This window comes from Trichosurus vulpecula, chromosome 5 (assembly GCF_011100635.1).
Source record: "Trichosurus vulpecula isolate mTriVul1 chromosome 5, mTriVul1.pri, whole genome shotgun sequence".
NCBI classification, from domain to species: domain Eukaryota; kingdom Metazoa; phylum Chordata; class Mammalia; order Diprotodontia; family Phalangeridae; genus Trichosurus; species Trichosurus vulpecula.
The window spans coordinates 250985218-251012077 of record NC_050577.1 but is presented as its reverse complement, the minus strand read 5'-3'; the positions used below and the strand labels follow the sequence as shown (position 1 = coordinate 251012077).

The window sequence follows — 26860 nt, the reverse complement described above, 5'->3', positions numbered from 1 at the left end:
AACTTCTTACAACGTGTTTATATAGTCTTCTCACACGACTCAGTTATGAGAAATAGCAAGTTCCCCTTCCGCTTCTTCCTTCTTTCTTTGCTACCATAATTCCTCTTTTTACCTTCTCTTCTCTTTCTCCTCTTTAAGCCCTCAGAACAGAACTGATCTACACCCAAGACCTTGGTTTTTCTTATTTAACTCTCTCAGTACCCTTAGTACCCTTTGAAGTGATTAAAGTGGGGTAGCTAGGTGTGAATGGAGCACCAGCCCTGTAGTCAGGCCTCAGACAATTGACATTTCCTAGTTATGTGACTTTGGGCAAGTCACTTAACCCTAATTGCCATCCCCCTCTCCAAAAAAAGGAAAAAAATTAGAGCCATAAAAAAAATTGAAGTGACTAAAGTTTCTTCTCCTATTAGGATATTAGCATTACATCTCAATGCCTGGCCGAGTAGGTGCTTAATAAATATTTGTTGATTGATTTATAAACTTCCTTCCAATTGCTCAAATAAATTTATCATCATTTTGCCCTTAGGTGGAGCCATTGAGAAAACTCAACTCTGAAATCTTAGTCTCTCAGACATGTTTAAAATTAGATTTTAAATCAGTGAAATCCTTTCATAGCTGGATAATAAATCATATTTGTTCTTGCAGGGAAAAAAAAAAAACCTAAAATACAGTCTATTAACAATGTTTAGTATGGAAAGATTGCTTGTTGGATTTTTAGGCTACATTAAATTTTCAAATTTGAAGATTTGCAATCTAATATTTTAGAAGGAAGTGATATTTTCATTATCAATATATAGCTATCAGTAACCAAGAAAAACTATAGGGAACGCATGTTAAACTTGAAAATAAAAAATAAAACATTTTATCTAAACAAAAAAATCTTAAGTTCTAGCATATTGCAACATTCTGGTTTCCCCTTTAAAAATGTCAGCTTACTTCTACCTCCAGAGAAGGAACTGATGGAGTCTGAATGCAGGTCAAAGCATACTTTTTAAACTTTACTTATTTTGTTTTTGTTTTTATCTGTGTTCTCCTTTGCAACATGGTTAACATGGAAATCTATTTTGCATAACTGCATATTTATAATCTATACCAAAGTGCTTGCCTTCTCAAGGAGACCCCAACTATTAGGGTAAAGACTCATTGTTCAAAAAAACTAAGAAAACTGGAAAGCAGAATGAGAAAAATTTGGCAAAAGTCAACATCTCACACCATATATAAGGTAAACTTCAAATGGACATATGACCCAAATATCAAATGTCATATCCCAAACCGATTAGAGGAGCAAGGAAGAACATATGTAATTCTCTTTTAATCTCTCATGCTAGGTTTGAGAAGAAGCATGATCCAAAAATCTACCCTTATTCTCATCCCACACTTTGTTCTCATAGTTAAATTTTCTAGATGTGAGATGGGACAGAAGAAATAAATTGGAAGCTTTAAAGAAAAAAATAATATTAGTGACACTTCATTTACCCAGAGTCATTGGAGACAAAGGTGTTCCACTTAAATGGAATAAACCTATGATATTCATAGTAGAGTGAAATTCATTCATATTTTTCGTTTTTTTGTTTTTTTGCAGGGAGGAAGGCAGGGCAATTGGGGTTAAGTGACTTGCCCAAGGTCACACAGCTAGTAAATGTGCCAAGTGTCTGAGGTCAGATTTGAACTCAGGTATTCCTGACTCCAGGGCCAGTGCTCTACTCACTGCACCACCTAGCTGCCCCAATTCATTCATATTTTTCATTAAAAATTTGAGACACTTGTCATAGATTTATACAATTTTTACCTGAAAAGTCCCTCAAAGATTATCTAGTCCACTCCCCTCATTTTATAGATGAGGACATTTGGTCTCAGTAAAAGTATTAACTCCCCAAAGTTCACAGAGTGTTAGTAACAGAGTTGGGATTAGAACCTAAGTGTCTTGATTTTTAGTCCCCCAAAAAAAACAAACAAACCCAAACTAGTGATTTCAGCTTTCTGGTTGTTTGGATTAAAGAAATATAAGAACGGGCAATATTTTAATTTGGAAATTGTTGGTTAAAATATTTTTACTTTAAAGAAGAGACTTCAAGGATGCAAACGATTTCAACAGGTAAAAAAAAAAAAAGGAAGGGCATATTCCAGGTCATAGGATTGTAGAATTAAAACTGGAAGAGATCATAAGAGATCATGTAGTACAAGCCTTTCTTCTACATTTGAGAAAACTGAGGCACAGAAAGGGGAAATGATTTGTCCAAGAAGGTACAGGTAACAGAGGTAGAAACTATATATATTGGAGAGAGTGAAGAGTCTAGACTGACAAAAGTAGAGGACAGGTATTAGCAAGAAACAGATGACTAATAAAACCTTTAAAATGCATTTTCTCTGCTTCTTTGATCTCTTCTGTATCAGTCTTTAAAAAACAACTGCATTGCTTGCCTTTGCTTAATTCCTGAAAGTATTAAAGAGAAAATTAAAAAGAAATTAAAGTTGGCTCTCTTTTCACATACTTTCTGGCTCATAAAATCTTTATGAACTCATGAGTGTGACACTGCTGAATTAGTTCTGCAAAAATACTGGCTACTTAGGTAACTCATATTTAATCACATATCCTTATTGACTTAATCACAAAAATGTCAGGACTGTTCACTAATACAAATAATTGAAACAATACCATTTTTTCCACTGCATTTTTACTATATATGATTAAAACGAAATCTGTACTTTCACTGACTTGTTTTAAATTTTTTTTGCTGTTTTTTATAAACAATATTTTTCTAATTAACAAGCATTTGTTTTCTTTCTCTCCCACTCACCTCACCAGCACTGAACAATAAAAAAAAAATAAAAGTCCTCCTAACAAATCTGCATAGTCAAGCAAAACGAATTTCCACAATGTCAAATCTGAAATGTATTCACCATTCTTTATTTAAAATTCATCATCGCCCCTCTGGCAAGAGGTGGTTAGTAACATACTTCACCTTCCTTCCTCTGGTCCTTTGTCATTGCATCGATCAGAGTTCTCAAATGTTACAAAGCTTTTTTTCTCTGTAATGTTGTCATTGTATAAATTGTTCTCCTGGTTCTGCTCACTTCACTCTGCATCATATAGAGGTCTACCCAGTTTCCTCTGAAACTATCTATTCCATCACTTTTTAATGGCACAACATTATTCCATTTATTCATGTACTATGTTAGCCATTCCTCAATAGGTAGGTATCTCCCCCATTCTTAATTTCCAGTTTTTGAGTAAGATGAAAAGAGCTCATATAAATGTTTTGCATTATATGGGTCCTTGTTCTCTTTGTTATTTTGGGGTTGGGTCAAATGGCATGAACACTTTAGTGACTTTAGGATATGGTTCCAAATCGCTTTCCAAAATGGCTGGACCAATTTATAGCCCTCCCAACAATGCACTAACGTGCCTTTTTCCTTCCTAGTCTCACCATCATTTGTCATTTTTCCATTTTGTCATCTTTGTCAATTTCATGGGTGTGAAGTGGAACCTCAGAGATTCTTTAACTTGCATTTCTCTAATTAGTAGTGATTTGGAGCATTTTTTCATGTATTTTGATTTTTTTTGTATGGGAATATTTATTAAATAGCAAATGAGACGTAACTGAACACATCCTTCTAGTACCCCTCCATTTCTACAAGTCCTTAGATAAGGCAAAATTCAAATTTTCCTGATTTGAAAGGTACTCTAGTTTTCTTTGGATGAACAAAAGAGCTCAGGTCAATGTAACCCCTTTTTATACTTTTTCTTTTTTTCATATTTTTATTTTTTGATATTTTTAGTTTTCAACATTGATTTCCACAAGATTTTGAGTTACAAATTTTCTCCCCATTTCTACCCTCCTCCCCACTCCAAGATGGCATAGATTCTGGTTGCCCCATTCCCCAGTCTGCCCTCCCTTCTGTCACCCCATTCCCCCCCCCCCCCATACCCTTTCCCCTTACTTTCTTGTAGGGCAAGATAGATTTCTTTTTTTTTTCAAGATAGATTTCTATACCCCATTGCCTGTATATCTTATTTCCCAGTTGCATGTAAAAAAAAAACAACTTTTTTTTGAGCATTTGTTTTTAGAACTTTGAGTTCCAAATTCTCTCCCTTTTTCCCTCCCCACCCACCCTCCTTGAGAAGGCAAGCAATTCAACATAGGCCACACATGTATCATTATGCAAAACACTTCCATGTTGTGAAAGACTATATTTCCCTCCATCTTATCCTGTCCCCCTTTATTCAGTTTTCTTACTTGATCCTGTCCCTTTTCAAAAATGTTTGCTTTTGACGACCTCCTCAACCAATCTGCCCTCCCTTCTATCATCCCCCCTCTCTTATCCCCTTCCCACTACTTTCCTATAGGTTAAGATACCCAAATGAGTGTGTATGTTATTCCCTCCTTAAGTCAAATCCAGTGACAGCAAGATTCACCCATTTCCCCTCACCTGCCCCCTCTTCCCTCCCCTTTTTATACTTTGTCATTTTATGTTAATACAGTTTCATGCTAATTTTAGCTTTATCCTCCATAATCTATCCACACAGGAAAAAGCAAGTGAGTGAAAAATGCCTTTTGTACTAACTATGATATTCAGTGGGGTGGACAACCCACAGACCTTATTATCAGTACAAATATTTTTGACAGACACTGCAACAAATGGATAATGAGAAAGTCCCAAAGCTGAACAAGAGGAGAGCAGAATGGACTGCCTTTAGTAAACTTCACTGTTCTTTTAATGACTTCAAATTTCTTCTTATAACCAAGGCTTACTTTTTTAGCACCAATATTCTTCCAGTGATTCTACATAGCCGCAAGTCATGGAATTCCAGTCTCTAAGAAATGAAGTTGAAGGGTGGCAGATAGTGGGTATGAGTAGCAACATTATACATTATAAATGAGAAACTTATAGGAAAAAGGATGTAAAAGATTACATCAGAAAAATGTATGACCATAAGAAAAGTCCTCGATGAGAATTAGCAATGTCTAATGGAAAGCCCATGTACTCAATTAGTATTCATGTAATATCTAGAAATCTGAAGGAAAGCTCAATGGACAAAAGTTGCAGAGTATGGAAGAACATGGATGGGAACACCCACATCGATAAGATCATAAATGAAAATATTCTTCAAAAAGTTTAAAAATTTCTGGGCAAACTAAAAAGGCTGTAGGATTTATGTGATCCATGTTGTTTGTGGACTGACTGTGCTCTTGGTTCTTCCAGTTTAAGTACTCTTACAAAATATCTTGATTATAATAGAGCTCCCAACAAATAAGAAGTGTGAAGACTATATGAATTTACTCTAATTCCATAACTGCTGGGATTTTTCCTTTAAAATTAATTATTCTTATCTTGTTATTTCAAGGGATATAATGGAATTTGTGTTATCTTTGGAATTTTTATCTTCAATGACTATTGGGAAATGTATTGCAAAACATTTTGTCCCTCTCTCCCCCCTCCCCCTTAAACTGTGTTTCCTACCATTCTGTAAAGATAAGTCCAGTTATCACAAATTGAGCCAGATGTAAAGAAGTCCTTGGACTGTGATCAAAAGTGTCCATTCTGGATGTGTTTGAAGAGCTAAGTTAATGAGTATTATAAGAAAACTTGAGGTTTGCTTTGAAGCAAAAGAACGGTTCTAGAGATTGTGAAATAAATAAGTTCATCTCAGAAGAGTACTGACATTTTAAAGTGCAACTTCTAAGCACTGTTGCCTAACATACATAGCATAGCTGTGGAATGCTGGGGAACAGCAGCAGCTGACAGCCCAGCTAAGTATGTATCAATAGAAATGTGATTGTCTTTTTTTTTTTTTAGCAGCCCAAGAGGAGAATCGATAGAGTTCTAATACCTACACTGGCAATAAAACTGCAAAAATAAATAGTACCTTTCTCTTAGACAAACAGTATTATAGTAAATGAGGTTGTCATATAGATCAGGACTGGACAACATAACTCTACAGTGCTGCCAGATAAGGATCAAAACCTGGAGAGGCTGACATGCTCCTGCTTCAGCTGGTTGTACCTGTCTTCTCAAATCACACAGTACTTACCTGCTTTCTATTTCTTTGAATTTATTCACTTAATATTTATTCCTTATATACTTATGTATGGACTTGTCCTCTCCATTAAAATGTAAGCTCTTTTTGAGTAGAGATCGTTTCATACTTGGTATTTGTATACCCAGAGCCTTGCAAGGGTGCCTGGAACACAGTAGGTACTTGACAAATGTTTGTCAATCAGTTGTAATTGACTGAAAGAACTATATGCAAAAATATATTTTTGGAACTCCATGGCTAATGAAGGGTCAGGATGACAGAGGCATTAGAGGCCAATAGTAGGGATTCCTCACTAACTCCATAGTGGATTTTGGAGGTCATCCTTCCAGAAGAAAAGGAAGAGAATATTATTGCTTTTTCCCCTATGGCTATGGTGTTATAATTTCTGACCGTAAAGTTTATTCAACAAACCTTTATGGAGTGCCTATTTTGTCCCAACTTCTGAGAACATAAAAAAAAAAAAGACATGATCCCTTGCCTCATGGAGTATGTACGTTAATAATTATGATATAATATAGAATATGCCCTAATAGAAGTACAAAGTCCTACCTCTGGTGGTTCAGAGAAGGGAGAGATTACTTTGGGTTCAGGGAATTAGGGAAGGCTTCATGGAGCAGACAGCATCTGAGATACCCTTTAAGGAAGGAGGAAGAATTGGGCAGACTGAACTGAAAGTGGGTATGAGAGAAGGGAGCAGGCAAGGGATGACAATAGGCAAAGGCATAGAGACCTTCAAGTTGTCCAGTTTGTACAGAGTATAGGGTATACAGAAGGCCATAGGGGAAGATAAGGGTAGAAGGCTAGGTTGGAATAAAATACCATAGGAAAATGAGTGTCAGGCTAGAGAATTTGCCCTTCATTCAGTAGGTAATGGGGAGCCATTTTTTATTTTTGAGCATGATTAGATTAATTTAGCAGCAGTGTAGATCACAAGAGATTGGAGGCAGAGGAGACCAGTTAGCTTAAAGACACTGCATAGGCCATTCGAGGGATCTGAGGCTCAGTTTCTTCATCTATAAAACGGGGCAACTAATAATTTCAGAACCAACCTCTTAGGGTAGTAGTTTTGGGGGCAGCACTGTGCAACACTGAAGGTGCTATATAAATTTGAATTGCTGTTGCTGGATATCTCTACCTGAATGTCATTTTCTCCTTCCTTCCATCCCCTCAAACAGAAACATATGCCTAAAAACAAATTCATCTTATTCTGAATTAAAGCAGTTTCCCGTCCAGATTTTTCCACGTGTTATTTTGTCAGGGGTTGGTTTCTCCAAATCAGTCTTTCATTGTCTCTCAATCAAACTCAAAATCTTTTTTTTGGGGGGGGGGAATCTCTCTTCCTTTCTCATTGAGCAGTTGAGGGAGTGGGTGTTTGGTTGAGGCAGTCTCAGTGCATTTATTAAGCACCTCATATGCCAGTCTCCATGCATACAGATACAAAGAAATGAAAAAAAAAAAGCCCCTGTTCTCAGGAAGCTCACACTCTAACGGGTGATGACATTCAAAAAACTATGTACAGACAAGATAGAGATGGGATAAACTGGAGATTATAAGGACCGAGGATTGCCACTCAGGTCCTCCACATGATTATCTTCTTGGGGGCATGGAGCTAACACAAGTTCTTGAAAACCATGGCACCAAATGCTGACTGAGTCTGCTAAGGTGGAGAGGTCATAAGTACATCTATCACGACACTCATGATACGAGGCCTGGACAAGATGGATTTTGAGGTCCCCAGGAACTCATTAAGCTGTCGGTAGAGGCCTGGAAGGGCTCGATTTTTGTAGTGCAGGAGCACCCATGACATTTTAAAGTATCGTACCGGTAGCGGATCTTTTGTAATAAGCTGACTTAATATGCCCATTTTCTGGCCACTCATTCTCACTTTACGACTAAACAAAGCTCAGGATACTGGGGACATGTCTGTGAAGCTGAGCTTGCTTTTTACAGAGGGCCGTTTTTTTTTTCTTAAGTTTCTTAACGAGACTGAGAAGTTCGTTGCCCTCGCGCCCTGTTTACAAGGAGAAGTGGGCAAATAGAAATACATAAACGGACGAAAGAATAATAAAGCGAGGGAAGTTCGATCGGCTTCCACCAGCCGCTGCGCAGGCGCGTAAACCGTTCTGGGGCGCGCAGAGACCCGGAGGGGCCGCGGCTTTCGAGAAGTTAGCTCGGGTTTGAGGGAGAAGGGAGTGCGCGCGCGCACGGCGGTGCCTGCGGTTTCCGGCGCGGGCCCGCTCTGGCCCCAGCTAGGCGTTGGGGGAAGGGAGCGCGCGGCTTCCGGTGCGGGCCGTTGGGAGGGGAGGGGCGCGCGCTCGCCCCCGAAGCCTGGCTGCGCGCACGAAGACCCGTGCGGCTTCTGGCGCGGGCCCGCTCTGGGCTTCCCTCGGCGCGCGGACGCCGCCGAGGGCCTTCTCCCCTCCCCCCCAAAAGAGTTCGCGAAGCGGGGCATGGAGCCAGAAACCACCTTTCGAGGGCGGTAGGGCCCCGTTCCGCCGGGGGCGCGGGCCGTCGCCAGCACGGCCAGAAGCTCCCCTCAGCTCTGGAGCCGGAGGTGAGGCCGGTGCCTTGGGCGCCGGCGGTTCGAGTAGGCCCCTGCGTCTCTCCTGGCCTGGGGGTCGAGGGGCGCCCTAACCCCTCTTTTCTCGGGGTGGGGGGTGCTCCGCGGCGTTCCACTCGGGACATGAGGGAGGGGGCGAGGGGGCGGGTCTGCGGCCCACTGGCGGGAAGGGAAAAGAAGAAGCGGACGGCGTTGAGGAGGGGTCTTCGCATCCGGGGGCAAAGGTAACCGGAAGTGGGTACCGGCGGGTGGGCGGGCCGGACAGCGCTAACAGGTGCCGGTTTTCCAGCGAGTCCAAACTGGAGCTCCGGGTCGCGGGGCCGGCCCAACCCGCTGGTTGAGTCAGCTTTTCCTCTTTTGGTTGGTCATGTTCGGACACGTCAGGAGGCGGCTGTCCTGAGGAGCTAAGCCCCGACTTGTCTCCCCGCTGCGGGTATTTAAAGCCGAGCCGAGCGACGCCGTCACCTGCCGGCTTTTTTGTTTTCCAGGAGCTGCTCCCCTCTGTCAGACTTGAGAGACCTCCTCCCATCCCTAACCAGGTGAGCGGCCGCGGCCGGGGGGAGAGGGGAGGTATCGCGTTTTTCTTTTCCGATGCGTTTTCGTGGATCGTCTCACCCTTCCGTTCATTTTGTGGCCGTCTTTGTTTTGTGCCTTTCGTTAAATGTTTTTTCACACTGGTGTCATTTGTGTTTCTCTTTTCCTGATTTTAGGCAAATGTGCAATACCAAAATGTCTTCCGATACAGATGGTGCCTTAAGCGCCTCACAAATTCCAGCTTCGGAACAAGAGGCTCTGGTTAGTATTTTTATCCAAAGTATTCTGCTTCTTCCTCGTCCCCTCGTCCATGGGGGTTTCAACTAAAAGTAACAAAACCCCCTTATGCTATGGTTTTCCTCTTCCAAATATATTAATTCAGGTAGACCCTGATCAAATTGTTCCCTTCAAATAAAACTTTATGCAGTAAAAATAAAATTCTAATTCGACTGTGTAGGGTAACAAAATGAGGTTCCCCCAACCTAAATCTAGCAAAGGAACTGAAAATTATGCTTTAGATGGTGCCTTAAGTCTTTTTCTTTCTCTTTCTACACTACTTGTAGCTGTCTTGAGAAGTCCCAGAAGTTTTCAGGTTAAGATGACTAATATTACTGGTCAAGATGTAGTTTATAGTAATTTTATGTAACCTATAAAGTGAAACTAAGGACTTTTGGGAGCAGTTTTTCTTTCTAAGTTTACAGTATGTGTTATATTTTAAAAAAGAGAAGTCTTTTTCCCTTCTTACCTGAGGAGTCAGTCCTTGAACCTATGGTGCAGTGCCTGGCACATAGTAGACACTCAGTAAATGCTTATTGGCTGACTGACTGGTGTAAAAAAAAGTTGATAGAAAATTTCAGAGGCTTGTGATCAGGCAGTGATTCTATTATTATTATTATTATTATGTGTTTTGCTTTTAAGTTTTGGTTAAAAAGTATTTTTTTTGTGAAAATTGCTATATGTTACACTTATTCTGCTTTTATATTTTGTTTTAAAGTTGATTTTTTAGTAATGAACATTCGTTTATTATTTGAGTATGAACTAGGCATTTCCATAAGTACAGGTTTTGCGGGTTTGAGCTCAAGCTGTTATCTCATCATAGCTCCACAAATTAAGCAGTGTAATTGTTAGTATTTGAATGGAAAAAACCCAGATGCTCTCTATTTAGAACAGTGTGTCCATTGTTGTTCAATCATGGTCCAAAGGGTTGGTAAAAACCAGAACAACTTTTTTTTTTTTGAACTAGAACTACTTTCTGATGAAGTATGAAGTGTATTTCTTCAGCAAACATTGAGTAGCTTCTATTTGCAAGTCTTAGGTGCTGTGGGGGATACAAAATAGAAAAGAGAAAGTCCCAACCCTCATAATTTACTGTCTAGTAGAAATTGATATGCTGAGTGTTTTAAATAGTGGGGTCCTGAAAAAGTAATTTCAGACCTTAAAGAACAATATGAAAGTTATATTTTGGGGGTTCTGACACTGGATTAAAATAAATCCACGAGGCCATATATATATTTTTTGCTAAGTTTCTGACTTGACAGTGGCAGGAGTTTAAGTCACAAATTTATGTAATAGTTAATAGACTAATATCTCTGGAACTGGAAGGGACTTTATAGATCATCTAGTCCAACCTTTTCATTTTGCAGGTGAAGAAACTGAGACCCCCAGAAGTTGTGACACACCTAAGGTTGAGCTGTTAGTAACTTGTAGAGCAGGGACTTGAGCTCAAGTCCTATAACTCCCAAGTTTTGTCCTCTATAAGGCAAAGTGGCCAGGCCCTAAGGAAGCATTGTAACATAACAGAAAGCATTGGCCTGGGAGAGAAGAGCTATTTTCTAGCTACAACTCTTACCAACTCATGACCATGAACAAGATGCTTTACCTCTCTGGACCTCATTTTCCTCATCTGTAAAATTAAGAGGATTGTTTTCTAAGATCTCATGATTCTGGATACTGTGATTCTTTTATTCCTACTTATTTTAGATTTCCATGACAGTCCATGAGGTGTCTTGATCAGACTTAAATGTAGGTGATCTGTAGTCTTGGGTTGATAATAGATTAAGGACTGATACCTTAGAATCGTCTAGTCCTGCTCCCTCATTTTACAGATGAAGAAGCTGAGACCCAGGAAACTTGAATGAAGTATCAGATCAAGGTTTTGAACCCTAGTCCAATGACTCTAAATCCAGCACTGCCACACCATACTTTATAATTTCATTTATTTTGATTATTCTATGTGGTTACATTCTAAGAAACTCTTGGTTGTAGAAAGATTTTGTAAGTGTTATAGATGATGTTTATACTTTATAGGTTAGACCAAAACCATTGCTCTTGAAGTTGTTGAAGTTTGCTGGTGCACAGAAAGAAACATTCACAATGAAGGAGGTAAGGTATATTCAGAAACTGAAAGAGGTATATTGTATTTTGAGATGAAATATAACTAAATGTTTTTTGTTTGGCCTAATGTAGCTTATCATGGTAAAATAGTTGCATTGTGGAGGAATTTGTTCAGCAGCTAGGGAGGTGAGATAATAAAAGGAATTTGACTCTTTGTAGGTGTGTAACACTAGTATACTGACTCTACTATTCAGTGGAAGATACTACCATCAGGTTTTAAGTGGAAGAGACAGGGAGGTCATAGGGAAGATAATGTATGTACTTGGAGTGCTATTGAGCTGATCATCCTATGGACGCTTTGTATAATGTGTACTGTGTTTTAACTCATGGCTTGTCCTGCTTTATACTTGGAGTATTTCAGCTCTAGTCACAGTGGTATCACATCCAAAGTTGTGACCTTACTTCTTCCTAAATCCTCCTCTACTCTAGAATTCTTTCCCTTTTCCTAAGTCAGCAATTTTATTGTCATCATGTTATTTAAAGTAATTTTACACTGGTGTGATCATTATACTATTCTTCTCCCTTGGGGTAATTTAATTAGAAAAAAAAAAGATCTTTTTAGTCCAAAAGATTCTGTTGGGATTTTGATGGGTAGAAGAGAGGGAAGGAGACTTTTAGCAGAGGTCTTTCCTTTTACCCTGTGCCTATTGAAGTTTCTACTACTTTGCCCTGATAAAATGATCATATAGTTGGGTGAGCAGGGGTTAGGGTCGATTCTTGGCTGTTTGTTCTCTAGAGGAGGGTAGTACCTTAGAATATTTTCACCATTTTTACCTCCCCAACTAGGGGAATCACTAAGCAGTGTGTGCTTCCAGTCTACATGCTTCTTTTTAAGCTTCAAGTTAAATAGTGTTGTTCAGGACTAATAATTTAGGTTTTACTTTTTTTTTTTTCCATTTCGTATTCTGCCTCCAAGGGACTTTTAGTTTTCAGTTCAGCATACATTAATTAATTGCAAAGGTTTGAGGTTTCAGAGACAATGAAAATAGTCCTTGATGTAGAAGAAAGTACTTTCTATTGAGAGATTGGAAATACCACTTTTAATTAACTAATTGCAGAAGGGATTAGGAAAAGTGGAAAGGCTTTCAGAAGGAGGTGGCACTTGGGCTGTACCTGGAAGGAATCTAAGGCTTCTGAGCATTAGCTAAGTTTAGTGAACCAGAATTGGGCCATTTTGGCTGGAAGAGAGTATGAAGGGAAGGCAGGATGTGTGAGGTGTTTGGAAGGGGAAGCAGAAACTGGAAAGAGTTTTTGATTCCAAGTTTTGAGTAGTTCATATTTTATTTAGCACAGGAATGATAGCACAGACTTTTGCTTTAGGAAGATATTTTGGCAGTTGTCTGGAGGATGGATTGGGAAGGGAAGAGATTGGAATAAGGGAAACCAGTCAGGAAGTGATTGGAGTAGTCCAGGCAGTAGAGGTGACAAGGGTCTGAAATAAGGTGCTGACGATGTGTCTGAAAGAAGGGGATGGAGGTAAGAGACTTTATGGAGGTAATTTGACAACTGATTGGAAATGGAAAGTGAAGAGAATCAAGGATGCCTGAGGTTGTGAATTGGATGACTGAAAGGAGGGTGGTGTTCTCAACAGAAAGAGAGATTTGGATGAAGGGCAGATTGAAGAGAAAAGAAAAGATGGGTTCTCTCTTGAACGTTTGGACATCATTCAGTTGGAAATGTTGTATGGAACCCAAGAGATTATTTCTGATGTTGTTGATTTTGTAATCATCTGCACAGAGATAACTGAACACATGGGAGATTATTAGATGACTGAGAAAGGTTGAAGGGAGAAGAGAAGAGCACTCAGGACAGAACTTTGGGGACTTCATCTTATTAGTGGATGGTGATCCTGCAAAGGAAACTGGGAAAGATTATTTAGACTGGCAGGAGAACCATCAAAGAGTATAAACAGAAGGACAGGGGAGATTGCGTAAGAAGAGGGGGGTATCAACAGTTGTAAGTAAAAAACATGGAGGAAAGAAAGGAGGGTTAACCTACTGCAATATATGGAGCAGTGACATGTGGCTGGTCTAGTGAGACTCAGCTTTTGGAGAGGGAGAGCCTATACTCACTTAGGAATTTAAGTAATTGTGAGAATCTAGGAAAGCAGGGAATTCTTTAGATATGTCTGTCCTGTGGTAACTGGAGTGAGAAAATGGGAACAGCAGAAGTATGTGGTCAGGTTTTTAGTTTAAGCATCTTTGTGAAAACAAAACAATTTAATTCTTAGAACATTAATTTTTTAATGGCTCATTATAAGAATATCAGTTTTCATACTCTACTCTTACTTAAGGCACTTTTGAGTGTGGGTAGAGTTTAACTTGCCCTCTCCCTGAGATCCCCTGGGGTTGTTCTCTGTTGTTGTTAGTGAGCAGATGATTTCCCTTGTGGCGATGTGTTTTCCGGTTCTTGAGCTTTGTGACTGCAAAGAACAGAAACTGACTTCACAGGAAAATATGCTAAATCATTGTAGTTAGAAATCTCTTGCAATTTAGTTGCTTTTGATGGAGGTATCGCTGACATGAATACAGAAGATCTATCAGCTTTAACTACACATCATTCTGGGACAATTCTGTGAAATTAATTTTGTGAAAAGGCAAGTTTTTATAGGAAGGTAAAAGTCCCACCACTCTGACCTAGTCAGACCTTACTTAGTGAATCAGATTCTTGGTAATTTTTTAAGAAGGACGGTGACAAGCTAAAGAGTATGCAGAGGAGGGCAGCCAGGATGGAGAGTTTTGAGTCCATGACTGATGAGGTTCAGTGGTAAGAACTGGATGTGTTTAGCCAGGAGAAGAGGCCACTTGGGGATGTGACAGCGAAGTTCAAGGACTGTCATGTAGAGGAGGCACTGGACTTGTTCCATTGCACCATACAGGGCAGAACCAGAGACAAGGGTGGAAGTTGCAAAGAGGCAAACTTAAGCTTTAAGAAAAAAGTTTCTAACCTCTCTCCCAGGGTGGAATGGGCTGCCTTGAGAGGTGGCAGACGCCTACTCCTAGGAGGTCTCCAGGCAGAGGCTAAATGACTGCTTGTTGGGTATGTTAGAGTTGGGATTCCTTTTGTCTCTATTTGCTTCCACTTCTGAAATTCTGTGTTAGGTGACAGCAAACCTATTCCTGAACACTTCCTGGTAGTATGGTGCACTGATTGATACTCATACTACATAGACTGTTTGCTATATATATTTCAGACTCTAGCATTGGTTTCTCAATATTCATAAATTTCATTTCTATTTCAGGTTTTATTCTATCTTGGCCAGTATATTATGTCAAAACAATTATATGATAAAAAGCAACAGCACATTGTCTATTGTTCAGATGACCTTCTAGGAGATCTGTTTGGGGTACCAAGCTTCTCTGTGAAAGAGCATAGGTAAGTTGTTTCTGTTGACTTACTTCATTTAAAAGTCCAGTTACGACTTTAGGTTTCTTTTTTTTAACCTGTAAGGTCATCTCTGTTTAGTGAAAGGTTTTCTATAATTATATGTCATTTTACATGTCATGAGATAGTCTTAATTAGAAACTTATGTTGTCTTAGGAAAAATCCCGAAATTTAATTCTTCAGCTCTGCATTTTTGTTTTTTTCAAATCCCTTCTGTACCATAACAGTTTACTGATCACTAATGCTGTAAATAGCTTACACCTTAGCTACTTTTGAAAATGCATATTTCCCTTTTCGACATGCTACTGTGAAACTCTTGTTTTGATATCTAAATGGAACCTAGAGACACAAAGTGTTTTCTTGTAGAGTTGAAATTCATTATCTTGTTTGTACATGATTTCTGACATATTAAATTCTTAGGTAAATGTTTGACAGTGCAGCTCCTGTTGTGCTTGGTTTAATTTTTAAATGATTTCTGACCAGAAGTTTCATGTATAGAATCAAGAAAATTACTGACTAGGAAAATGCAAGTAAATAGAAACATTTTAGCAGGCAAATAGCTGGTAATGCTATTTTTCCTTCTCTTTTGGGAACTAGAAATAATTTGTAATAAAGACATGCATGGTAGTCACCAGCTGTTCTTTGCCTGTGTCTCCTTACTTATGGGATCATTTGTTCTTTTTGTAAATGTTAAACTAATAGAGAAAGAACATCAAGTGACTAGTCTAACGTTAATGATAAAGTAGAAACAAATAAAATTCCTTTATAGATTGGATTCTTCTCTCTGGGAAAGGTTATGTTTTTTTCCTTGTTTTGACAAATCCAGAAGAAACAGTGCTAAGAAGGGTATAATTCTCTAAATCCTTAGAACTCATAAAATTGTCTTCTTTATTGGCTTATTTTAGGACTAATAAAAAGAGGTCAGTTCTTTATATAGCATTGAACCCTATCAGTTTCTGTACTAGATTGACCCTAATAGTTCCATTCTGTTTGAGACTGTTTAATAGTATAACTCCTTAAATCTTTGGTTTTATTAATTTGAAATCAACCACTATGCAGATTTTCCATTACAGATGTATTTTTTTTTTTTTTATAATTCTCCCCTTCCGCTCTTCTAGGAGATTATATGCAATGATTTCTAGAAACTTGATAGCAGTCAGTCAACAAGGTAAGTTGCTTTTGGAAGAGTTCCAAAGTATTTTTTTAGTTGTGTACACTAGCATTTCATAACAAGTTTTCATTAAATGCTGCATTAATTATGTGGAGTGATAGTTTTAATAATTTGATGGAATAATTTAATGGAACAGTATAGAGAAACTAGTTTTTTATGTAGTATTTTATAGCTTCTCAATTTCATATTAAATGAACTTTAATATTCCTATGTATAAATTTAAAATTAGCTCTGACCTTCATTAAGTTGGTGATTATTGATTTGTTTTGAAGTTGGGTAATTTAGAAGGCCTCAGTTTGTAGAGGTAATCAATATAGCCAGAACTTAAACATTGAAAAGTGGATCTCATGTCCTGGTTAATAGAACATTACTTTTTATCAGTGGTCCTGGGTGAGACCACTGAATATGTACCTTTTTGGCACACCAACAGAGTACCACACAGATCGTTGTGTTTGGGTAAATGATAGCTTGCTTCTCTGTCTCCATTGTGTGGTTCTGTTTCAGCATAGCCTTGATAATTTAAGGTTTTCCCTTGTCTAAGTACTCCCACTTGTCCTAAGCATACCCCTGGAAACCAGGTTGGTTTTAGGACTAAATTAGAAATTAGGAATCAGGAGCAGCTAGTGGCGCAGTGAGTAGAGCACCAGCCCTGGAGTAAGGAGGACCCGAGTTCAAATGTGGCCCCAAACTCTTGACACACTTACTAGCTGTGTGACCTTAGGCAAGTCACTTAACCCCAATTGCCCTGCCTTCCCTCCAAAAAAAGAGATTATTAAAAATTAGAAATCACTAAGCCTGAATGTCTGCCCCATAGCTGCTCCCCAGCCTCTACCTGAAATCCCAATCCGGAAGAAACCAAAGCTTCTTCCTAGGTCATCCCAGGACACAACTGCAAGATAAGGTATACTCTGTGCTCAATTAAAATCAATAAATATTAAGCACACTGTGTGAAAAAAAAAAGGGCATTGGGGGAGGCTCTGAGAATACAAAGATGATTATAATAATTGACATCTTTATATAATGCTTCAGTGATTAAAAAGCACCTTAAATATTGTATCTCATTTAAAACTTCACAATAACTCTGTATGTGCCTGTGGTACTGTCTTTGGCCATTAAGTCTGACAGGTTAATGACTTGCCCATGACCATACTCTACTTAGTGGCAGAAACAGGATTTAAATTTAGGTCTTTACGACTCCAGTTTCAGTGTACTCTGTGTTGTCCCATGATGCCTGTGCCTTTGGAACTTGGAGGTTGCCCAGGGATTACTTGTGACTGGGTTTGCCCAATTCATTAGGGCTGGCCTCCTGGAACTAGACTTTAACTTGTTTGGGAAGAGAGATGAATTTTGCATACATATTTGCCTACGTGTTGTCCTTGCTCCCACACTCTTTACAGCTATAACATAGAAGCTACAGTGAACTCTCCTTATAACTATTGATGGCTTTATAGCTACCAGTTTTATTTTTCATCTCAGAAGAAAATGTAGGTTGGTAGTACTATCCTCTGATGCTGGCAAACTGGGAAGAAAAAGTTATAGACGTTAAATGAAACCTTGGGCATATGGCATCTCTAGATGAGGAGATCATCCCCTTCTGTGAAACAAACAGAATTTAGACATAAGTCCTTAAGTCTTGAGTGGAAATTACCTTGAAATCAGTATTAATTTGTAGGGCATGGATTTTTTTTGGCCAGTGAAATTGGTGTGAGCCTTTTGGGTATAAAATGTGGAGTTCCTTTCAGTTTCAAATCCTTAAAAGCAGGCTAATTTTTTGCTCTAGACCTAGATTGTTTCTGAAATTCCACAGGGCTTAGAAATGGAGGAAGTAAGAGTACTTTCCAGATAAGGTATCACAGACGGCTCACTGAAGCTATGATCATAGGATTGTAGACTTACACAGAAGCTGTCAAGTCCTCTCATTTTACAAGTGAGGAAACTCAGGCCCAAGGAAGTGCAATAACTTAGGGTCACAGTGGCATAACCAGTATTTGTACCAAAGTCCTCTGACTTGAAACCTGGTACTCTTCTCATTTTACCACACTACTTTATCTGTTAATCTCATTCCTACCTTATAAGAAAGTCTTTTTACTTAAATAACTTTGAAAAACTTCAGTAAAATTGTCAATTAAAACAAACTTGATGGTTACATCTGCTTGGGCCTAATTTTGTTTCTAAAATATCAGAAAATTTACTTTAAAATTTGAGAATTAAGCTACTAAATTTATTTTATTATTATTATTATTATTATTATTTATTTTTTTTACTAAATTTATTTTGAATTACATGAGTCTTAGTGATTTCCTAGATTTTCGCAGTTATATCTTCTCTTTTAAGTCAGACCCTGACTGTTAAACTCCAAGTTCTTTTTATGGAGCAACCTGGACCTCCAGCAGCCACTGTCCCCTTCCCCAGAGTTTCTACTACTTTCCATCTTCCCAGACTTCCCTTTTGCAGCCCAAGCTCTCTCCCCAGATCCTCTGATTACTGTCATGGCTGAAGGGTCCAGTATTACTTATATATGGATAAAGTAATCATCCATTTATCCTCACCCTTCAGTTATCTGAAAGAAGGTTACTAAAAACAGAGATGTGTGCTACTGTCTCCTAATACCAGAATTAAAAATAATTATTATGCTGTGTAATATAATTTTTAGAGCCTTTCATCTGTCAAATCAAAATACATTTAATACATTAAGTAGTTTAGAATTTGGAATGGTGTTTCTCTTGTTTTGAGGTATATCTCCCTCATAATTTTCAAAGCCTTTATGGGGAGTTACAGAGATTGTATCTTTAGATGTTATTTTCTGTGTTCTTAAATGTTTTTTGTTTTCTAAAACAAAATATGTAAAATTATTCTAACATAGTAGGCTGTTTCACTCCGTGTTTGTGTTCATAATAATAATGACTGACACTTAAAATGTGTCTCATATATTATCTCATTTAACCTTTCAGCATTGTAAGATAGGTACTATACGTACTATTAATCCCCATTTAGTAGAAGAAGAAACAGGTTTAGAGAGGTTAAATAACTTTCTCATGGTCATACAGCCTCCAAAATTTAGCCCCAAATCTTAACTGAATTCTTAATTTCTAAATTTTTAGGGGAAAAAACCCCACTATTTTAAAGAAATATATTTGTGCCAGCTATTAGGAGCATATTTGGCAAGGATTTCAACTGTTTAAGTGGTTCATGTCTTGCAGTTCCCAATTAAATTAACTATCTTTTCTAAACACCTAATTTATATATTTTTTCTTTAGAATTTGCTAGTCCAAATACATCTACAAATGAAGCCAGGTGTCAGCTTGAAATTGGAAGTGGTCAAAAGGTGATCTTTAAACTTTCATATTCTATTACAGTAATTCTTTTACATTGGAAAATGTTTGACTAATAGCTGACTGGTGTTCTTAAGCTTAATATTTATTTTGTATCTTTGTGTTGAATACTTAGGAGTCTATGCAAGAATTGGAGGAAGAGAAACTATCGCCAAATCTGAATTCTAGACCAGCTACCTCATCTAGAAGGAGAACACATAGTGAAACAGGTATGTAGTAATATTTAACTCAGTTTCAAAATTTTGTTAATTCTTCCCTTTAAATTAACTTTTATATTGATGGTGGTTGATTTATTGATAATTGCTTCGAGGATTTTTTTCTTTGTTAGGTGAATGGATCTCTGAGTTCTTTTCACCTTTTGTTTATATGATATGTGCGCATTTATTTAATGCTGGCTAATTATTTTCTTTAAATTCTTTCTAATTTTTTTCCCATTAATATGTTTTAATTTTACTACAGTACATCTTAAGGATAGTTTTTACCACTGACAGATAACTTTTCATTTGAGAAAATAAAAAAATGAAGATATCTTTGGATAGAAATGTAAAAGGAGAAAATTACTTAGAAATGTGTCATGTCACCAAATGCTCATACTACACTATGTATTTACGCTTTATTGATTTTGTACTGCTGTTAGTAAAAAAAGTTTGAGCACACACCCTCAGCATAGTACATTGACATATAAATTGCTTACATGGAACTATTGCACTAATATATACATTATAAAAACACAAAAATAGAAGTTAAAGTATGACAGGTAAGGGATAATAGTTAAACTGTTTTATTAATAGTACATAAGATTGTAATATTTTTAGTGAGAGTAATTGAATATATAATTTATCTTTAAAAATCCTGATAATTCAAGGTAAATCATTAACATCATTAATGATAATGGATGAAAATCCATATTTCAAAGATTTTTGAGTAATTTCAAAGGATTTTGATTGACTTTTTGTCTTATTTATTACATGTCATTGTATTGTTATTTTTATCTCATAATTTGGCTGATGAAGAGCTACTACTAGGAGTAAGAGAAGTGGCAGCCCTGCCCATATTCTTGTTCATTTTTTCTTGTGCATTTTTAATGTTATCCTCAATCCATAGTTTCTTTGCAGGAATCTTTTTAAACCACTTGTCTGTTTTGTGAGGGTTAGTGTAGATAAACCTAGATAATAATGTAAATCCACTTAATCAGGAAAACAAACTGCAATATGTTGTAATATGCTGAAAACAAATAAATGAATGAGGGTACCTCTGTTCCCTTAGAATACCTCACACATTAGTCACGGTATGTGACCCATTTGAGTGAAGGTGTTGATACTAAGGTGTTTCTTAAGTGTTAATTAAAGCTTAATTTTGCTTTTTTAAGGTTAAAAATGTGCATAGTTTTAACATTTTAATTTTACATCTCAGTGGTTTGTCTTGTGAACACAAGTGATTGCAGTCATTGCCAACTATCTTGGCTTTTTTTAAGTCATAGAGGTAATCTTGTTTAAAAGTAGTTCTCACTTATTGATGTATCCTGCTAAAGAAATAGGATTCTGAAGAAGTTGAATGATAAAAGCCCCTTTAGCAATAAATTTTTTTCTTTTTTGAGATAGCAATGATAAAAGTTCATATTCTAGAATATCATTTATCAGCATATAGAGGACTTTAAAAAAGAAAATCTCTTTACGACTTATAGATTATTACTAATGGAGATACAGGTCTGCAAAAATGATATGTTAGATGACTTTTTAAAAGACTCATTTGGAAATGTTTTGGTAGATGTTTCTTTTCAAACATGTTTATGTCACTGTTACCTTTTAGTCTGTATGCCTACAACTTTAACTTTGTGGTGAAAAAATTTTTCAATATAAATGTATACAGAGCACTTTCTAGATTATTACAGTTGTATAAAATTAACAGTTTTTTCTTTTTTTTTTCATACAAAGAAGAAAATTCGGATGAATTGCCTGGTGAAAGACACAGAAAACGGCATAAGTCAGATAGTATTTCCCTTACATTTGATGAAAGCTGTGCCCTATGTGTCATAAGTGAGATATGCTGTGAACGAAGCAGTAACAGTGACTCAACAGAAATCCCTTCAAGTCCGGTAATCATTATCTGTTAAATAGATTAGATATCTTGTCAGCAGAAATGTAGGTAAAGGGGATTTGAAAGGAACTCTTTTTCAAAGGATGGCAGTATGAGCTTCTAAACTTGTAATAAAATTTTCCCTTTAAGGGAAAATGTAAAGGATGTATAATAACATCCGCTTAGAAGTAGTCTTGGGGGTGGGGTGGAGAGTTAGGGATTTGATGATAAAATTAATACTAAATGTTATGAAAGATATTTAAGAGAATCAAGCTTATATGGATTTTAGAAACTTGTAGCAATTCCATTCTAAAAATTGGAAAAGTTAAAAAAAAAGGGCAGAACCCCCCAAATTTCATTAACCTAGATATTTGTACCTCTTCATATGAGTCTGAGCACCATAGCTGGGGTTCCTAGTTTTTTCAGCTACTAGGATTTGCATATTTTCTTGGAAAGCTTAGTCATAGTTTAAGGCAGGCATGTTTCAGCCACCAGTAAGTAAGTCATTGTCAGTTATTTTCACCACCTGCCACATATGTGGTGTGGTAGGTTTGGAAGTGAAAAAAAGGCAGATTTAACTGGAAGGAGGGAAATACTGATGTGACATTATAACAGGACAGTATTAGTCTTCTTGGTTTCTATTTAAATCCAGCAGACCTTTTATTAAGTACCTGCTGTGTGTTCAGCAGGGAGATGATGGGGGAGATGTAAATCATGGCTTTGGTTTCCAGTTTATCCATCTTGCTGGAGGCCAATGTCTTTTATCTTTGAAGGTACCTGTATTGTTTTCATTGTTTTTCTAGCTATCTCACTGTGTAATCAGTTATAAGTGTCCTTGACACAGTCTTTAATACTATTTATCAGTGGACCATAGAGAGTTAAATAATAACTTAGAGATCCTCTAGTCTAACTCCTTCCCAGATCATGAATCCTGTTTCCAGTATGCCTGATCATTGATCATTTAGCCTAAGTGAATATTTTCTCTGATGGAAAATCCATTAGTTTTTAAGTTGGTCCATTTCACTTTTAAATACTCTCGTTTTTAGGAGATTTTTTTTCCCTTGGTTTGTACTGAAATTACCCCTCTGTAATTTTTATCAGTTGGTCTTGGGAGGCCAAGCAAAACAATTATGATCTTGCCTTTACATGACAATGCTTCACGTATTTGAAGATTATCATATCCCCTATTAAATGTTATCTTTTTATTTCCTTTACTGAAAACTATAATGATCTAGAGTACTCCCATCACAGTCCTACTACTGGTTGAATATTAACTTTTTACCATTCCTTCAAAAAATGTCACACCCAGAACTAGATATAATACTCCCAATGTAGTCTGACATACCTGTCATAGTATAATGTAATTATCTCCTCTTAATGGTGGGACACTTCTATTCTTTTTTTTTTTTTTTTTTTGGTCATCTTAACAATGATCTCATTGATGTAAAGTCCCAGATGAGGGACTCTACTAAAGCAAATAAGCAACTATTCAGTAACTTAAAATCTTATGGAATTGCTTGGGGCACTGAGTTCTGAAACCAGCTCTATCTACCACTGATTCTTAAGCTGGTATCTATGGACCCATCCATGGATAAATTTCAGGTTATCCTTGAACTTAGATGGGGGAAAAACTATGTCCTTATTTTCACTGATTTCTAAATGAAATTTAGCATTTCCTTTAATTAAAAAAATTCTTCTGAGAAGGGGTCCATGGGTTTCACTAGACTGCTAGGGGTGGGAGGGCATGATACCAAAGATTAAGAACTTCTTCATTATAACATGTGACCTCTTATTGGATACTTCTCCCTTCACTGATACTAGGTAGTTTTTATGAGTTATTTTTCTGTTCTTCAACTGGTCTATTAGAACTCAGAGCCTTGATCAGTCTGTTGGAATTTGGAGCCCTCATTGCTCCATTAAAACTCAGGCTACCTTCATTGGACCGTTAAAACCGGGGCTCAAAATTTACCTATTCAAACTTGGATCCCAAAATTCTATCCCCACTTCAAGGGGCAGGCCTTGTGAGAAAGAGGAAAGGGTAGTAGATTATTGATATACGTTGAGCCTGGCAAAGGTCCTTTTTACTCTTAGATTTAGGGGTTGGGGAGAATAAAGACAGGAGGAAGAGGGGGATCCTTACCTGTGTCAGAACTGAGAGAAGGGGAGATTGGGGGCTGATTTCAAAGTCAAATAGAGATTTAATCTAGGCATTGTGAAAACATTATCAGGAAGAAAAGGGACTTGGTGGGCTGTTTGGAGAAAGGGGATGACAACTGAGGGAAGAATCCATTTGCAGTAGTAAAGGGATAAACCAGATCCCTTGACTTGAGATTAAGGAGGTACAGCTGGATTGGTTTTTTTCCTTCTTTTTTTGTTTTTGGAGGGGGGAAGGCAGGGCAATTGGGGTTAAGTGACTTGCCCAAGGTCACACAGCTAGTAAGTGTGTCAAGAGTCTGAGGCCGGATTTGAATTCAGGTCCTGACTCCAGGGACCGGTGCTCTATTCACTGCACCAACTAGCTGTTCCCTGAATTGTTTTGGATAATGACTTTTACTGATTCTTTATGTTTTTACATTGCCACCATTTCCGTTTGTATCTTCTCTTCCCTCCCAATGTATGTACAGTGAACTCTCCCTTATAACAAAGGAAAATAGATGAATAAAACCACTGTCAGCAACTGTTTGACAGTACTCTACATCATTCCAAACCCATAGTTCCTTGTCTTCTCAGAGAAAGAAGAAAAATATATTTATTTTCCCCTTGGGAAGGGGAGGGGGGCCGATATTGGTCATTAGATTTGCAGTGTTTGACATTATTTTAGTGTAGTTTCAATTTACATTGTTTATCTTTTGCATATATAGTTTTTTTGGGGTAACTAGGTGGCATAGTGGATAGGGTGCCAGGCCTGGAGTTAGGAAGACTTGTCTTCCTGAGTTCAAATCTGGCCCCAGATACTTATTAGCTGTGTGACCCTGGGCAAGTCACTTAACCCTGTTTGTCTCAGTTTCCTCAACTGTAAAATGAGCTGGAGAAGGAAATGGCAAACCACTTCAATATCTTTGCCAAGAAAACCCCGGATGGAGTCATGAAGAATAGGACGTGGCTGAACAACAACAATTTATTATTTTCCTGATTCTGCTTACTTCATACTCTCTATTACTTCATATTAGTCTAGTGTTTTTTCTTTAAATTTCTCATATTTATTGTTTTTTATGCTACAATAATATTTTATGTTCACACACCACAATTTGTTCAACTATTTCCTCAGTTAATATTTCCAGTTTTTGTAACCACAAAAAGTATTGCTATGATTGTTTTTGTACTGTGAGAGCAATTTGTCTTTTTTCCCCCCGGGACTATACTCTAAGCATTGGGATCTCTGAGTCAAAGATAATGGACAATTTAGAATTTTTCTCCTACGTAATTCCACATTGTTTTCCAGAATGGTTGGACCAGTTTACAGGTCCACCAACAGTGTATTCATGTGTCTGGTCTTCTGCATAGATCCTCCAGCATTGACTGTTTTCATCTTTTGTTATGATTTGCTGAGAATGAGAAGAAACTGCAGAATTGTTTTAATTTGCATTTCTGTTACTAACAGTGATTTGGAACATGTTTTTGTATGGTTGTTCGCTGTTTTTGATTCTTTTGGAAACTGGATATCCTTTGACCACTTAACTATTGGGGAACAGTTCTGTCTCTGGATAATTTGTAATTATGATGATAATAGCAGCTAGCATTTATATGGTGCTTTAAGTTTTGCAAAGGACCGTATAGGCATCTCATATTTATGAAATATTTAATACAATGGATTTCGCCATTGATAACTTCCCTTCTTACTCATGATCATTGTTTTATGATTCAGAACCATTTGGTATCTGTCACTGGTTGGTGTTAAAACAGGCTTTTGCATCATCAAGTAACTTAGAACCATTGAACACATCATCTTGTTTTCCAAATGTAATCCATCCCAGTCTCATCCTTGCTCAGTTGATGCCCAAGCTCATTCTCTCTCTGGTACACCACACCTATCCTACAAACATTGGTAAGCTTATTTGATTGGCTGTCTGGCATTATCTAGGCAATATTTTAATCCGCTTTATTTTCCAATTGTTGATTGTTAGACCAGCTTCACATTGCTGTGAATTTATTTGAAGTTTTGTGTAGTGTTCCATTGGATGATGCAAAAAGTACACAGTCATCTGATTAGAAGCATTTAGATAGGCTTGTAATTGATAAGGAATCCTTTGTTCAGATTATATGTAACAGTACATTTTTTATGATGTCTTGTTTGCTGTTGATAATCATTGAACATTATCCCTATAGTTGTATCTACATTGGAGTCTTATGTGATTTTGTTATGTGCCTACCAGATATACATCTGAGGAGACTCTTCAAATCTGTGTTGTTGTTTTTTTTTTTTAATTAAGTCAGATTCTTTTAAATCACTGAATAATAGCCAGGCATGATGGTGCACATGTATAATCCTTGCTGCTGGGGTAGGCTGATGGATCCCCTTGAGTTCGGGAGTTTGAGCTGCAGTATGGCTGAAGCTAATTGTGTGTGCTAAGTCCAGCACCATTGTGGTCAGCCTTTGGGAGTGGAAGACCACCAGGCTGCCTAAGGAGGAGCAAATTGGCCCAGGTCATAGATGGAGCAGAGTGAAGCTTCGTAACAGTCAGTTTTGGATCAGGCTTGTTTAGTGGCTGCTGTATGTTCTCCGTCTTGGACTGGTTGAGGAGACCAACTCTCCAAAGAAGAAAAATCAGTGAATAATAAATAGTGGGATATTGCATTCTCTGTATCTCTGAGTCAATAGAGTTGATTATAAAGTTGTGGTCTTTTGTAGAAAATTGTCTAAGAAAATAACCCTCTTACGGTTTTTGTTGAGGTTGCTATTGATGTGAGCATGGACCATTGTGACCATTTGCATGAATGGGGTGCTAGTTGTTGCTATCTTAATTCCCTCTTTTCCTTCCCCCCCCCCACCCATTTTTGTTTTTGGGGGGCAGGGTAAAAGCAAAATCCATAACTTTTTCAGTCTTTAGGAATCTTTACTTCTTTTGGTTATCTTGCTAATTAATCCTTGAGTGCTTTAGAAATTGTTTCCTATAGCATAAATTTCTTCTGTATCTAATTGGCCAATTTTAATAGCTTCCAACTTCTGGTTTAAGTACAATTGCTACTTCTTCACAAAGTTCATTGTATACAAAGCCTGAATATGGTGATTTCGTATCTTTTTCATGGGAATGACATACTACCATAAACAATCCTCACAATTCTGCTGTTTTACTTCTGTTTGATTTCCGTCTGGTTTTATTTGCAAATTCATTCAGGATGAGCTGGCTCAATCAGGATCTCACAGCATC

At 37.5% G+C, this 26860-nt stretch overlaps 1 protein-coding gene across 3 annotated transcripts in view; it reads left to right on the top strand.

Moving 5' to 3' along the window:
- The first annotated feature begins 8305 nt into the window (after window positions 1-8305).
- Window positions 8306-26860, top strand: part of MDM2 (MDM2 proto-oncogene) — a 31042-nt gene continuing 12487 nt past the window's right edge. The window contains exons 1-9 of one of the 3 annotated variants that reach the window (XM_036761351.1): window positions 8394-8594; window positions 9089-9139; window positions 9311-9395; window positions 11442-11516; window positions 14770-14903; window positions 16031-16080; window positions 19341-19408; window positions 19531-19624; window positions 21350-21510. In XM_036761351.1, coding sequence (XP_036617246.1) covers window positions 9315-9395; window positions 11442-11516; window positions 14770-14903; window positions 16031-16080; window positions 19341-19408; window positions 19531-19624; window positions 21350-21510 — 663 coding nt within the window. In that variant the 5' untranslated portion in view covers window positions 8394-8594; window positions 9089-9139; window positions 9311-9314. Of the gene's footprint in view, window positions 8595-8969; window positions 9140-9310; window positions 9396-11441; window positions 11517-14769; window positions 14904-16030; window positions 16081-19340; window positions 19409-19530; window positions 19625-21349; window positions 21511-26860 lie in introns of those variants that run through there. The other 2 variants (XM_036761353.1, XM_036761352.1) reach the window with 2 other exon arrangements.